The sequence below is a fragment of the Electrona antarctica genome (genome assembly GCF_951216825.1).
Source record: "Electrona antarctica genome assembly, chromosome: 15".
NCBI lineage: Eukaryota > Metazoa > Chordata > Actinopteri > Myctophiformes > Myctophidae > Electrona > Electrona antarctica.
Genome location: NC_136796.1, coordinates 7865029 through 7880224, shown reverse-complemented (window position 1 = coordinate 7880224; position 15196 = coordinate 7865029). Strand labels below are relative to the sequence as shown.

The 15196-nt window shown below is 45.5% G+C and overlaps 1 protein-coding gene across 8 annotated transcripts in view; it reads right to left on the bottom strand.

Moving 5' to 3' along the window:
- kcnq4 (potassium voltage-gated channel subfamily Q member 4) overlaps nt 1-11989 on the bottom strand; it is a 130438-nt gene extending 118449 nt beyond the window's left edge. For 5 of the 8 annotated variants that reach the window (XM_079522830.1, XM_079522831.1, XM_079522832.1 and 2 more), the window contains exon 1: nt 3683-4838. In XM_079522830.1, coding sequence (XP_079378956.1) covers nt 3683-3984 — 302 coding nt within the window. In that variant the 5' untranslated portion in view covers nt 3985-4838. Of the gene's footprint in view, nt 1-3682; nt 4839-4877; nt 4938-11918 lie in introns of those variants that run through there. The other 3 variants (XM_079522837.1, XM_079522835.1, XM_079522836.1) reach the window with 3 other exon arrangements.
- Between the last annotated feature and the right edge of the window lie 3207 nt (nt 11990-15196).

The following is a 15196-nucleotide window of genomic DNA, read 5'->3' as shown; positions in this document are numbered from 1 at the left end:
TCCTTCACACAGTGCAGCTGTTGCAGTTGGAGGGGAAGTGTTTCGGAACTTAGATATGGGGGGGGGGGGGGGGGGGTGTTGAAGTAGATGCCCATGGGGCGGTCGAGGGGCATTACAGTAGAGTGCTATTTCACCCACTACTAGCCATAAACACACCAGAGCTCTCTTCCTCTCTCTCTGACACACACACACACACCTGCATAAGAGCGGCTCTGTAGAAGCCACAGATCTGCTCCAGTTTCGTCCGCTCACAGCGCAGGGCTAATTAAAGAATCAAGCTACATTAGGAGCACAGCGGACCCTACACCGTGCGTCATTCAATTACAATAGATCTGAGGAGCTCTGCAGTCAAACGTCCCAGCACGCCAGCACTTCCCAGCATGCCGAGCGTTTGAATTAAATTGAAAAACAAAAGCACCCAGGCTCTCTTGACTAACATCACACATCACATGGAGTCACGGTGCACACACACACACGCGCATGCAGCCCGGCTGGATGTCAACATTTGAAAACTGCATGCATGGTGGTGCACTGTGAGCTTGTAGAATTATTGTCGGTGTGCTGTGAGCTTGTAGATCTGCTATGTTCCGTGCGCGACATAAACTCGTGCAGGAGAAAATGCGGAATGGAGAAGCATGTGCGTGCCGTGTGTGTGCACTCTAATCTGTGTTGTATTGTCCTGTGCACAGGCCAGGGAAGGGAGGTGAGGCCGGTTTGGTTTGTTTTGTGCGCAGGGCATCCAGTTTGTGTCTATAAGCCCTACAGTACCCGTTGTGACGTTGGCTCTGACATCCATTAGGAGAGGAGACAATAAACAGTGCCATCACTGAGAGGCTTCTCACGTCACAGCGTCTCGGCCCGGCCAGCCAACCCGCCGGCCGGTGCCCTCATGAAACACGAGCCGGTCCAGTCCAAGCACCTCGGAGAGCCTGCCCTGCAGCCCCGAGCCTCCTCTCTCTCTCTCTCTCTCTCTCTGACAGACCAACACAACAACACAGCGGGCCTGGCATCCTCCCTGACACCCAGTAGAATGTCAGGGAGAATGCCAGCAGCCAGCCAGTCCTGCACAAAAAGGCCATATCGCTCTTTAATGAGAAACACACATGTTCGGTTGCAGATGGTGGTACAAGGTGTTACTGTGAGGGCATTCGTTTTGCCGGTGAGAGGAAGCAGAGAGGGGGAAACAACTGGAACGGAGATATGCTAAAAACTAAAAAGAAACTGAAGTAGTGAGACGATAGAGCCTGTTTGCAAGGTCGCACGCCTGCCTGCCTGCCTGCAAACGAACTGAAGGCGAATGTAGAGGAAAGATGTGATCTGTGCGTGTCGTGTGGGTGTAAAACACATGCAGATAGCAGAGTCCACAGGCTGCAGCGGGGTTTCCCTCCTGATCTAAACACATGAGGACATTGGCAGAGAGACTCGTCTGAACAGCTCGGCGGAAAAGCACGCGGCATGACCGTCCCGACGTCCTCCTAAAAACACAAATCCCTGTCCTCTGGCTGACACACACACACACAGCCGGGCAGATACATATACAGTATGGCACTTCTGGAGACTCGCCCTGTGTTTCCTTTTGAAAGAGAGAGAGTGAAGAATAAGATATGTAGCAGTCCTTAAAGGACTGCTACATATCTTAGAGAATGAAACCCACTGCAATTTACGACAGTACTTGTAATAATACATAAAGCTGTACACTCAGAAAATAGCCACTCTACAAGCTCTGAGCTTGGAGATCTGCTATTTCCGGCGCACGGACAGTCGTCTGCTCACTGGGCAGCAGCTTCGACGAAATGCATAGTTTCAAATGCAACACCGAGTGAACAATGGCTTTCATGCAGGTTTTCGTCGTCTGCGGCAACAACAAATAACTGTTAAAAGAAATCAATACATTATACGAATAATTCTGAATGAAAGTGACGTCCAAGGATCTCAGGGAAAACCCTGATATAGTTTTCTCAAGGAGGTTTTAATGACAAAGGTGATAAAAAACACATCACGCCGATAAAACAAAGATAAAGGTAGACTAAGGGATATTTTTGCTCGATTATTCTCGGAGTAATCACTTCTATACTGTAAATGTTAAAGTGTTCCAACTTCCAGTTCACTTCTTTATCCTGTGTAAGTTCTCCCTCCTGATTGGATACATTTGGTATCCCGACCTGAAAATTGTATTTTTTTTTTTAACAAAGAGCTGGAGAGACAGAGAGACTCCTGTTACTGAACATACACATACAGCAATGATTAATATCAGAATATAGAACTATTTAACACTTGGTATAATGAAATCGTGTCTGACGAATCCACAGCTGGTACGTCTGCTAACAATGAACTCATACTTTCCCAGTGTTTATAGACCATGTTAAGGGAACCGCATATGGAGACAAGGCAGTGTGTACATTAAAGGGTATATGCATGTGAGCAGATCAAAGCCATGACAAATTAGCACACTCAAGATTGGTTGAAAGGCATTTGGATAAAGTTCCTCCTGCTGCCGTGCCACTGCCAACAAAGTTAGATCTCATACAGAGAGCTAGAGTAAACTCACACACACTAGAAGGCTCCAGGTCTGATTTCCCTCTAGTCATCATCATTTTTTTTTTGCATTATTGTGTCGAAAAAGTTACCAGCTATGCAAAGATGTCAATTTTGGGGCGTAATTTGGGGCATTGGAGTGGAATGAGTGAGTTTGTTTGTTTAGTTTTTTAAGTACGCATGCATTATATTATACTGTACTACCCTACAATGACAATACTGCCGAAGCAGTATTTTCTTCCTCAGGGGATTGCATTATGCACCGACTGTTTGCACCAATATAGTCTCCCACAAGTCAGTCCCCAGTGAAAACAGTCCTCCATTACGCACCTGGCTGGCCCCCAGCGTACTTGGACAACTACTATTAGTGACAGTCAGCAGAAAGAAGACAAATATGATGATATGGAGAAAACTGTTTTTGTACAACTAATCACGGTAAACAGACGATCAGCAGCAGGTATGTCTATAGTAACTTCCCATGTGGTGACTGCTGCGTCTAATGAAAATGCCAATTACCCCCCCTACGATTTTGCAGAAATTGGATTTGAGAAATCTCATTGCGGGTTTAATCAGATGAGAAGGAAATGGGGGAATTGAGCAGGGGGGACCCCACGCTGGGATGATGTATGGCACATGGCACATGTACGGCTTTAAGTGCCAGATAAGCAACTCCACTCCGTTAATTGGAGGATTCATCAAATTAGCGCAGATATGCATGCCTACTGTTATGTGTATCGATCAAAAAACGCCAACCAGGTTAATTAACCATTAACCAGGTTAATTAAGCTACATGTGCATTTCATTTTAGGGTTAGGTCTACTTCTAGGCTACTTCTTGGGTCTTTAACCACTTGAACCCCCCCAGAAAATAATCCATATTCTGGGGGATTCTGGGGCGGGGGAGCATTAGCGAAAATTAGCAGATCTGCAGAGATTTATGGATGAAGAAAGCAGTCCAAGGAGGCTATGCAGAGCCAAGTTTACTTAAAGTTAGAGGGTTTAAACTTTGAGACAGTGGCCAAAAGGCTTGAAAAGTTGCGATCTAAACAAAACCAAGGTGGAAAACAGTCCACGCATGTTTTGTTTGTTTGTTTGTTTGTTTCTTTTTAAATGATAAACATGGAGCAAAAATAAAACTCTAAACTTACATGAATGCATGGTAGATGAATGCCCAGCCACGCGGTCTTTCCAGTACATTGTACAGCCAGTTCTGTATCTTTCTGTAGCGCTTGGTGGAGGCGGAGGTGGTGGTCCGTGGTCCGGGGGGACCGGGCAGCGGGGTGCCCAGCAGCCCCGTGCGGTGCGACGGGTGTCCGCGCTCCGGCGTGGACGGCTCGCTCTTCTCCGTGTGCACGGCGGTCAGCGCGACGAACTCCACCCGGCGCTCGTCGCTGGGAGTCGGGGGCACCAGCATTCGGATACCGCCGTTGTTCGACGGGCTCCCTAACATTGTTTGTGTGAGACGGATGTAAAAAAAAAAACAGGAAAAAAAAGGGATATTTAATATCAAGTATAAGCTTCTTCTTCTTTTTTGGGGGGTGAAATCTCACCGGATCATTATCTGCAGGATCACAGAGCAGAGTTTCAGCCAAGTCATAGTCCCGTTTTTTTGTTGTCCCGACAGACTAATAACTGAGCTTCAACTCTGATCTACAACCTAACGTCCTTAACCTAAGCCTAGGTGTCCTCCTCCTAGCCTAGGTATTAACCTCAAAAAGTTATCTGTGGATCGAGTCATGATCGCAAAACAAAACGCGCACAACAACAACAGCAGCAACAACGCACGGACAAGTGCAACGCGTCAAAACGTGACCTTCACGGAACATGGTTGAAAACTCAGATGTTTTTTTTTAGAAGTTATGAGGAGGCAGGGTTGTGTGAAGGAGGAGAGATTACACAGCAATAATTCCCCCGCGGGACCAACGGTTGAACTTTGAGCGTAAAGGTGCCAATGATTTGCAATTTGCAGCTTGCTTGCGAGAGTGAGAGAGAGAGATGCTGCTGCTCTAGGCTGCCCACTACTACAACCAAAAAGATGTGTCACCGACCGTTTCTGCTCTGCCACAGCAAATATCAGCAGCTCGCATTGACTCCCTGACTCTCAGGAAAAAAAGGGAAAAAAACTATTTTTCTAACCCACGCTGCACGCACGAAGTCATGAAACAAACCCAGAGAGCTACAAAAGGTTCAGTAGGCTAATCGACAAAGCGAGGTGAGCGGCCAGACAAGACCATTTGTAACCTGAACTAATCTCCTCGTATTAAAACATAATTATTTCAGTAACTTCTGCTGTCTGTGTGTGCCATTCAGATTGTCTTAATTAAAACAGCTGAGACGACTCACGGATCCTCGCCCTGCTCTCTCTCTCTCTCTCTCTCTCTCTCTCCTCTCCTCCCCGGTGGGTGCGCGTCTCTCTGGTCGAGCGCTCCCTCCCGCGGGGTGGAGCAGCAGAAAAAGTGAAGAACAATCAGTGTGATGTGGAGAGTCTAGAGATATAGACAGGTAATTTTTTATAGGTAATAAAAACATGCCAGCCGAGGAGGGATATAGAAAGGTGTGTCTTGCCTCTCCTCACTCTCACTTGCAGGTGCGGTAATGGTCAAACCCTGTCCTGTCCTGTCCTGTCCTGTCCTGTCCTGTCCTGTGGGTAATGGTATACAGTGGAGGAGACTTCTGGTGTCACCCCGGTATATGGGGATTGCAGGATGATGGATCTGGACTGTTTATGAAGCATTATGAAGCATCTGGACAGAAAGTGATGGCACACTGCACTCTTAAACCTTGATAATAAGTGCTTATCAAACACTAAACAACACCATAGCTTTATAATCAATATTACATTAGCAATTAAGTATACTTTAGACCTGTAATTGCTTTGGGCACATGGGAGCCTTAATCCCCAAACAGATAAGATAGCCTATAGACTACTTTCTTTTCTTCTTGTTTTTACTTGACAGAGATGAGGCGACATCATGGCATTTTCACTTTTTTCCCCTCGACTTCTCTGAGTGTGTTCCGAAGCGTTTGTCACTTAAAGGAAAATGTCACGCAGCTCCCTGTTTATTGTGGGCCGGGGGCGGGGCGCGCGGCAACCATGGCTCCCTCCCGGGGTTTAAGGGGGACACACGGTCACACACTGCAGAGACATGGCTCCCTCCCGGGGTTTAAGGGGGACACACGGTCACACACCGCAGAGACATGGCTCCCTCCCGGGGTTTAAGGGCCCGGGGACACACGGTCACACACCGCAGAGACATGGCTCCCTCCCGGGGTTTAAGGGACACACGGTCACACACCGCAGAGACATGGCTCCCTCCCGGGGTTTAAGGGGGACACACGGTCACACACCGCAGAGACATGGCTCCCTCCCGGGGTTTAAGGGGGACACACGGTCACACACCGCAGAGACATGGCTCCCTCCCGGGGTTTAAGGGGGACACACGGTCACACACCGCAGAGACATGGCTCCCTCCCGGGGTTTAAGGGGGACACACGGTCACACACCGCAGAGACATGGCTCCCTCCTGGGGTTTAAGGGGGAGACACGGTCACACACCGCAGAGACATGGCTCCCTCCCGGGGTTTAAGGGGGACACACGGTCACACACCGCAGAGACATGGCTCCCTCCCGGGGTTTAAGGGGGACACACGGTCACACACCGCAGAGACAGGTGCAGAGGGAGGGACAGTCCTGAGGCATGACTCTGACCCTGGTGGACTTAAGAAGTATTCCGATGTTGTACTTGTATAAGTAAAAATATATAATCACAGTTATACTACCACATGTGCAGCAATAGGCACGTGTAGAAATAGGCCAAAAATTTATATCCTAACTTAAAAGTACATAAAAGTACTCAGAATGACACATTAAACAAAAACTGTCACCCATGTGATGTGAGCTTGTTGATTGCTATTTTCAAAAAGCCAGAGTATAACAGAGGGCTTGGTTGTTATGTATGTTTTGTAATAATCCAAATCTGCAACCTAATTTAACGTAATCGTAATGTAATAAACGTTTTCAAATAATTAGAGTAATAATAAGAGTAAAAGGTAAAGTAAAAGTACTTCAAAATCGTAGTTACGTATAGTATACTTGAGCACACATATTAGTTATACTTTCCACCCCTGCTGCAGACTGTTCTAAATGCATGGGTCTGACACACACACACGCACACACACACACACACACACACACACACACACACACACACACACACACACACACACAGCTTTATGACACTAACAGTACAGTTATGACACACAATGGCTTGCATAGAAACATCACCTGTTACAGTCAGGGACCTCAGTGGAATGCAGTGAGGTGGACTCCCTGACCAGACCATTCCATTCCCTCCACACACACACACACGCACACGCACACATACACTCTCTCTGTCTCATTGTAACCACTTGAACCCGGTATACTTAGCTGACCGTCGGCCCCCAGCTGGGCTCTATGCCTGGTCTGCTCCGTTTTTTCCTCATAAAGCGTATTCTTTGTTTGTGTATAAAAGCTGCTGTCATTGGTGTGTGTGTGTGTGTGTGTGTGTGTGTGTGTGTACAATGTAACTAAAAATACATCGCATGGATGCACCTGGGACGTATCCTCAGTGATGTATCCCAAGGTAATCAGGGTTTCGGGTCTCTCGAACATCATACCCCTCACGCAGGTGCATACATGTATGTATACTATACATACATACACAACAAGCTAATAAGAATAAAAATCACACCCGTGTGAAGTGAGGGGCGCTAATATATTAAAGTCTAACTCATGTTGATTAGGTGATGTAACGGTACCAACACAAACATTACATTCTCTTTATTGTTAATGGCATTTCATGTTTGTGTTATAGGCACAAAATGATGTACATTTTCCCTTCATTGTCAATGGCGTTTATAAAACAAAAATTGAACTAAAGACAAACATTAAACCTGGATATAGAGTGGCTAGCGCCTCAAAAGTAGCTCAGATTATAGCACTTTTCTAAGTATCCAAAATCACTGAACCCGGTTTCCTGCTTAAATGCTGACATTTAGCCGGTCTGCTTGCTCAGGGGATACATTGAATCTTGACCTTCAGGTCAAAATTTGTGTCAGATCCTGTGTCTATTGAGACATGACCTTTGATATGAAAATGCTATATGATAGTAAATGCTATATGATAGTAAATGCTATATGATAGTAAATGTCGCAATAGAAGAGCATGGAGACAAAATACAACCACCCCAATTGTATCAAGTCATATTGTATTACATATTGGACAAAATTACATTGTATTCATTAAAAAAAAGTGACATAGTGCATGGTTAGCATGGGTTAAAGTGACATAGTGCATGGTTAGCATGGGTTAAAGTGATTTTTCACTTTCAAACATGTTTGGGTTCATTTTCTACTCTGGCTTTTGTGAACACCCCAGACAGATTTAAAAACAAAAAAACATCACATGGATTCATCAGTGATGTATCAAGCTCATCAGGGTTTCAGGTCCCGCAACATCATACCCCTCACTCAGGTGACCTAGCCGGGGTGATCACGTCCCAACCTACGTCCCAGTAGCTACCCTCGATCAGTCCCATTAGGGAAAGACCAGGGGCCACACAATCCGTTGCTCCGGAACTACTCTGCCGGGACTGGGAGAGCCAGATTCTGGCACGTGGATGGACTAGGCTCTGTGGGTTGACTCCTGTCCGGGCCCCTCATACGTCTCACCAGGTCCACTCCTGCTTTCACCAGGTTCAGGTCTTCAGGACCTACCTGTATGCATTGCACCAGGCTCCCAGCACCATGGCAGATGGCACTTCATTCAGGAGTGGTGGATTCTCAAGCCGCAATGGTTCTACAGGCTCCACCTGGGCAACGGTGGTGCTGCAGGCTCCGCTTGCAGCTTGAATGGCCCTCCTAAAGGCCTCACCGTGGGCTTGTTGGGCTTCCTCCTCACGGAAGACACAGGCTGGGGCGCCAACCCATACTGCCCATACTGCCACCCGTCTCTCCGGTGGTCAGCAGACTATTCCTGGTTGTCACTTAGACTATTCCTATGAGTCACTATAAATAGAATACCGGTAACTAAAATGAAAAAACATCGCATGGATGCCCCTGGGACGTATCCTCATAGTGATGTATCCTAAGGTCATCGGGGGTTTCGGGACTCGCAACATCATACCCCTCACTCATGTGACCCAGCAACTTGTTCACATAAGTTTGAGTTAAAATGAACCCAAACATGTTTGAAAGTGAAATATCCCTTTGAGACATAAAAATTCTGCATCAGTCAATCTATATAGATTGGGTTCAGTAGGCTATGATAAACCCCAGGTCAACATTACAATGTGAGACTCGGTTTTTTCATATATTGTAAACAGGAATTGTTTCTCTACAACCACTAGCCTACTTTACATTGCAGTCGTGTACATGTAGGCTACAGTATTGTATTGTATGATTTATGGTGTTATGTGTTTTATGGAGCCCAGGAAACAAAAAACTATAAACCAATCATGTCTGCTGACAGAACAGGACTGAGGGAAAAACAACTTTTCCTAACTTCAACAACACTATTTGGGTGATCATTGAGATTACACATCCTATGAATCCTAACTCCTAATGGACACATGGTGATTGACTTGACTTGACATGTCCATTCAGAAGTATAGGCTACGCTTTTGGGCAGCAGTGTTGATTTCGACGGCAAAATTAGATTTTGTTTTAGACAGTCTTTTGAATAATTTATTTTAATTTAGTCACCTGAAATGCTTTAGTGTTAGTCTAGTTTTAGTCGACTACATCTATGATTTAGTCGACTAAAATGTATTTTGACGGGCCTTTATTGGCGTCGTAACGGCTTATTTTACACTTGGTTGCACTCTGAAAATACCCACAATATCCACAAGCTCACAGCGCGTCGCACTGTGGCGCGTTGAAGCTTGTAGATCTGCTATTTTCAGAGCGCAACTAAACATAATATGACCTTTTAGTTATCTCGTCCACTAGTCCCTCCCTATAACATTTTAGTCTAGTTTTTATTTGTTGGCAAACTTGTCAGTATATTTAGTCATATAGTTTTAGTCATCATAGCTTAGTTTTTATTTAGTTTCTACTTAGTTTTCCTCAGTGAAAAAAGGTAGTCGACAAACATTTTTCGTCGTAGTTTCAGTCGACGAAATCAACACTAATGCGCAGTATGTATGCTCGCATGTATGCTGTGTGTCCTAGGCTGCATGAGCAGTGCTGTGGCGGCTCTCGGGTGTGTAGCCTATATAGTTTATGGAACATGCACAGCTCTGAGGAATGCAGAGCTGGACACCCTCACCAGTGGTGGAAAAAGTACTGACAGTGTTTTACTTAAGTAAAAGTATCAATACTGCAACATGGAAATAGCCTATACTCTGTTACAAGTAAAAGTCCTGAATTCAAAATGCACGTAAAGTATTCAAAATATACTTAGAGTATCAAAAGTATAGTCATTGTGCAGAATGTCCCGTTTCAAGTCTTCAAACGTATACAAATCTTTTGAAAATCTTTTGATCTATACAAGCTCACAAATGTGTCGCATCGCTGCACATTGTGAGCTTGTAGATCGGCTATTTCAAATGGCCGAATTGTATATAGGGCTGAAGTGGTTAATGTAGCTATGTTTTGTAATAATAATCAAAATCTACAAAGTAACTATATAGTAGTAACTAAAGTTTTGAAATAATCGTAGTGGAGTAAAAGTAAAAATTTTGGCTCTGAGGTGTAATGAAGTAGAAGTAAAAGTATTGGAAATTGGAAATACTCAAGTAAAGTATAAATACCTCAAAATTGTACTTAAGGACAGTATTTGATTAAATGTACTTGGTTACTTTCCACCACTGATGGTCACACACAGATCTGTGCTGTGTATTCCAAGGGCTCACTCCAGTCCTCATACAGATCTGGGCTCGCTCCAGTCCTCATACAGATCTGGGCTCGCTCCAGTCCTCATACAGATCTGTGCTGTGTATTCCCAGGGCTCGCTCCAGTCCTCATACCTTATGCAGAACTCAACAGCACTCACCCTTAAAACCACTTAAGCCCCCATTGTAGACGTTGTCGTACGGCCATAGACGAGGTTGCGCAAAAATGTAGAAAATATAGAGTAGCTGATCTACAAAATGATAGATTAAAACGAATCTTTTTTGCCTATACTGTATATTATGCCTCAAAAAGGGAGTGGACACTTTAGCCTCTGTAGTGGGGCAGAAGTAAATAAAGTGCTTACTGTATACTTGATTGGAAATACTCCAGTAAAGTATAAAAAACACCTTGGAATTGTATTAAGTACAGTACTTGAGTAAATGTACAGTACCTACACCGCTGAATCCATTTGTAGGCTATACGCGGAGGAATGGCGGGGCGGGTAGGGGGATGGAGAACGGGGTGACCCTCTGTCTGGTGTCATCCGTCACGTCAACACTGTCCGAGGGGATCCCCCAACAACCCACCCACCCATTCCTCTGTTTCCCCTTCTCCCCCCTGTCCCCCTCCCCCTCCTCTTGTCTTCCACACGGGCCCTCCCCCTTCAACTCCTCGGCCTATAAGTTACAGTATGTTCCGTCGTCGTACGACAAAGTATAAATCATGGCTTTACTCTCTCCCTCTGTCTCTCTCTCTCTCTCTCTCTCTCTCTCTCTGTCTCTCTCTCTCTCCCCACTTTCTCTTACTTCTCCCTCTGCGGTCCCCTCTGTCTCTCTACACACACCCGGAGGAGAGAGAGAGGGTGTCAACAGACGGGTCCTGTACTCGGGGATTAACACCCATACACACATAGATTCTCTAGAAACCATGTGTCATCCAATACCACGCCCCATCCCATGCCCTGTCGCCATCTCCACCCGGCCCCAGTACTCAACACCGCAGGGATCGGGATGGCTGTATCTGACGTGTCCGTCCGTCCGTCCCCCCCACCCCAAAAGGCTAAAAGCTGGCCCTGTGACAATGCGCAACAGCTGAGCAAGGTCGCAGGGGAATGGTCGAACATGGGACAGCTGTTGCGCCGGGGCCCTCTCACACACAATCCCACCACCATCTATCCATCCGTCCCCCTTTCCGTTGTTTTTCGTCTGCCTGGCGCCTCCCTCGTTCACTCATGCCCCACATGGAGCAGATCCCGGCCGGTGAGCTCGACAGCCACTCAAGGAATCTGTGGGAACTTAAAAATATCACACATCAGCACCGGGCTGCTTACTGTATAATACAGTGAGAGTGCAAAGTGGCCAAACTCCCACCAGCCAACCTTCTGACTTCTTTTTTTGGTCTTCATTATTTCTTTTCTTACTTCCGCTGCTCTGCTCTTGCTCACTCGGCGCTTTACTTTTCGTAGCGGGCCACTTAATAGCTTCTTTCCCGGACCGCAGTCTTGTTTACCTTAGTTTTCAATCTCTTTTCTTCTTTTTAATCTGCATTTCCTCCACTTTAGCCCTGATCTCTCCTAATGGAAAACATCAGAGAGAGAGAGAGAGAGAGAGAGAGAGAAAGAGAGAGAGAGAGAGAGAGAGAGAGCAGATGAATGTGTTGCAGAGTGTTTGTTGTGCTGTCCTCATGATGTTGTGATAGGCCTGGTTTGGTTAAGGTCTTCTGAGAGGAGGAATGACGCAGCGTCCAGCCCACTATCAAACACCCGCTGGCCTTTCGGGGCGAGAGCCCCTGATGAGAGCGTCACCCTCCATCCATCACGTAGACCAGTGGTCTTCAATCCTTTTCATATCAAGAGCCATCATTTATTCCGCATTTGAGAGCCACTGAACACCATTTTTATGATATTTAGCGGCCTCTCAGACCCCACATTTTGTCCACAATTCCATGCTGTATTGGTACAATTCTTCTACATTCTCAAATTGTGTAGACTTCTTGTAAATTAAGTAATGCGGATGTGTTGAGAGCGCAAAAGTGTACGCTCTTGTTATGAATTATTATAACCCAATGCATGAAGTGCCTTCTCATGGCTACGAACGTGACTAGAGACACATTGAGACGTTCTTGTTGTGCAAAGACTGACATGTGCATCTGCTATAACACCTATGTTGTATCTAGAAGTAATTGCTGCTGAGTGTACAAACCTTGTTGCCTATAGTTGCCTAACCACTTACTGTATATGATGTTTATCAATCTGTCTGTATATGATGATTATCTGCTGTTAGGTGTCGTTGCGCTGTATACGTTTCCTTTCTTATTGCAGGGCACAGTGTACACTGTACAGGAAGCATCCGTAGGAAACGTCTTGCCACGAAGAGGCCATGCAGAGGGCCCCTCAGCTCACCCCCTCCTTCACCTCACACACAGCCAACGAGCTCTAATAAACAGATTCTTGATGCCCCATAATCTTGATGAAATTGTAACCTTATGTAGCTGAATATCTTCATATGCTCACAAGCCTTGTGTGACTGACACGTAGGCAGGAGGCGTAGCTCCAACCGTATATGTATAAATAGTCTAGGCATTGTGAATAAACTTAGAGCATATTGAGCTCAAACGCTTGTTTGGACTTCAGTCTGTTCCCGGTGGCCGCTGTATCTTTGCTCCTATTCTGAGACTTTGACAATCATCAATCCTTTTTCTTGGGTTCACTCCATTTCGCATCCACATCTGTCTGTGCAGACTCAAAGGACTCAAAGATCTTAAATCTATCTAAGAGTTAAATAAATATCTAACAAAGGACCATTTGGTTAACAACTCTCCGTCATTTAGCTGGGGACCACCTGGAACCCTCTCAAGGACCACCGGTGGTCCCCGCACCACCGCATGGTTGAGAACCACTGACGTAGACCGCCTGGGGAAAAATGTCATTGGATGTTGAGGCCGTGGCAGAGTCGATGACAACTTACTATTCTCCGGTATAAAAATAAAGCCAGGATTTTGGAGCATGGGTCATCCGGCTGTGCGAGTGAATGGCTGGGCCCTCTGAGGAAGGAAATGACATTAGGCTGGGTGGAGGAGGGGTGGAGGCTGGGTGGAGGAGACCTCACCCACTGGCCCATTCATGACCACTCAAAAGGCCCTTTGTACGGCAGCCACCCCTGTAGCCTCCTTTTACAGCTGTGACTAAAGCAGACGTCTGCCGGCTGCCTTTTTTGCAGTCGGAGGGGTGGAGAGTGTTGTAGTTTTAAAGGCAAGACGTCGACTCACTGCCTGCCTGTCATCCAAAAACAACCTCACGCTGAGGCCCTCTCGTCTCTCAGACACCACGTATGCAGGAGGTCTGCACTCTGCAGAAAGAGAGGTACTGTAACAGAGCATTGCAGTCTTATGCCTCGGTCAACAAGTTGCAGTGTGTGGTGCATATTATGGCTCATATTATGTTGTTAACACGTTGAAGGAATTGAATTAAATGTGTTTTATGCCTTCACAGTGCCCATAACCTAATCAGTGCATCCTCGAGTCCACGTGGACATTTGTATCAAAAGTTAAAATAATAACTCCCGCAAAGGCGTTCCTAAGATCTTGCATTTGCGATAATGTGACGGCCATTCAGTGAACTCCGTGACCTTTGACTAGAATCAAATGCTGCGTTCTTCACACGCAAAAGATACAAAGATGCAAGGCTACACAGCATGTTTGTAGCTTTGCATCTTTGTAGCTGACGTTGAAACCAGATCAACGTTTTGTGTAGCTTTGCAGCAGCAGCTACAAACGTCGGATGCATCTTTGCATCGTCATGTCGCTGGCTTCCATTGACAATGAATGGTAGAGTGTATCTTTGCATCTGCCCCTGTGAACGCAGCATACATGTAATCCTTGAGAAATTGCATCCACGAGAATGGTACGTATGTACCGATACGTATAAGTAAGGACGATCTAAAGTAATAATGTATTGTAGCCTATCCATTCATGTGGTTAAAATAAAACCATCCTTGCATTTTAGTTTAATTATTTCTGTGTTGTTTCAGACTATACTGTCACAAAAAATGGACACTGGTCTAAATAAAGAAAAGTCTCTAATTATTTAGCTGCAATATAGCCACGCCTCATTGGAACTGGATGATGAAAAACATAACTAGAAGGGAACGGAATGTTCATCTAGAATAATTAAATACTTTTTTGCGCAACAAATAACTCGAATTCTGTGCTGGCCGGTTTGTGTACATTGTTTCAATATGTGAGAAATAAACAAGATAGCATAGCATGGATACCTTGCCCCCACAGTTTGGCCTATTTTTTTTTATATAAAGAGCTCTTTTTACTACCTTATTTCATACTATGTATTAAAAATAAAATCACCATTAACCCTAAAATTCAACTATTTCATGGACTTGACCTTTGTGCCCTCAAAGAATTCACAACAGGAAAGGCACCTAAATTGAAAGTGTGTCGGGAAAGGAAAATGAAGCATTTAGCATTAAGCTAAACCGCCAGTCATGCTCATTGCTCAATAATACACACCCCACTGCAACTACAACTAGGCAACTGCATAATGCCCCATACAGTATGTGGTCTCTGCATTATTGAACAACACAATTGTTCTCAAATTGATTTGAATTAGACTCTGTCCTGCATGGCAGAATTAAAGGGCCCATTGCAGGAAAAGCAGCTTGAGGCTTATTAAAAGAAAATTCCTCAACACCTCCGAGTCCGAGGATCAAACACAAGGGGATCAAACGTCTGTCCCCAGCCTTCCTAGCAGGCGTCCGTTCCACTTAGGGGGCTTG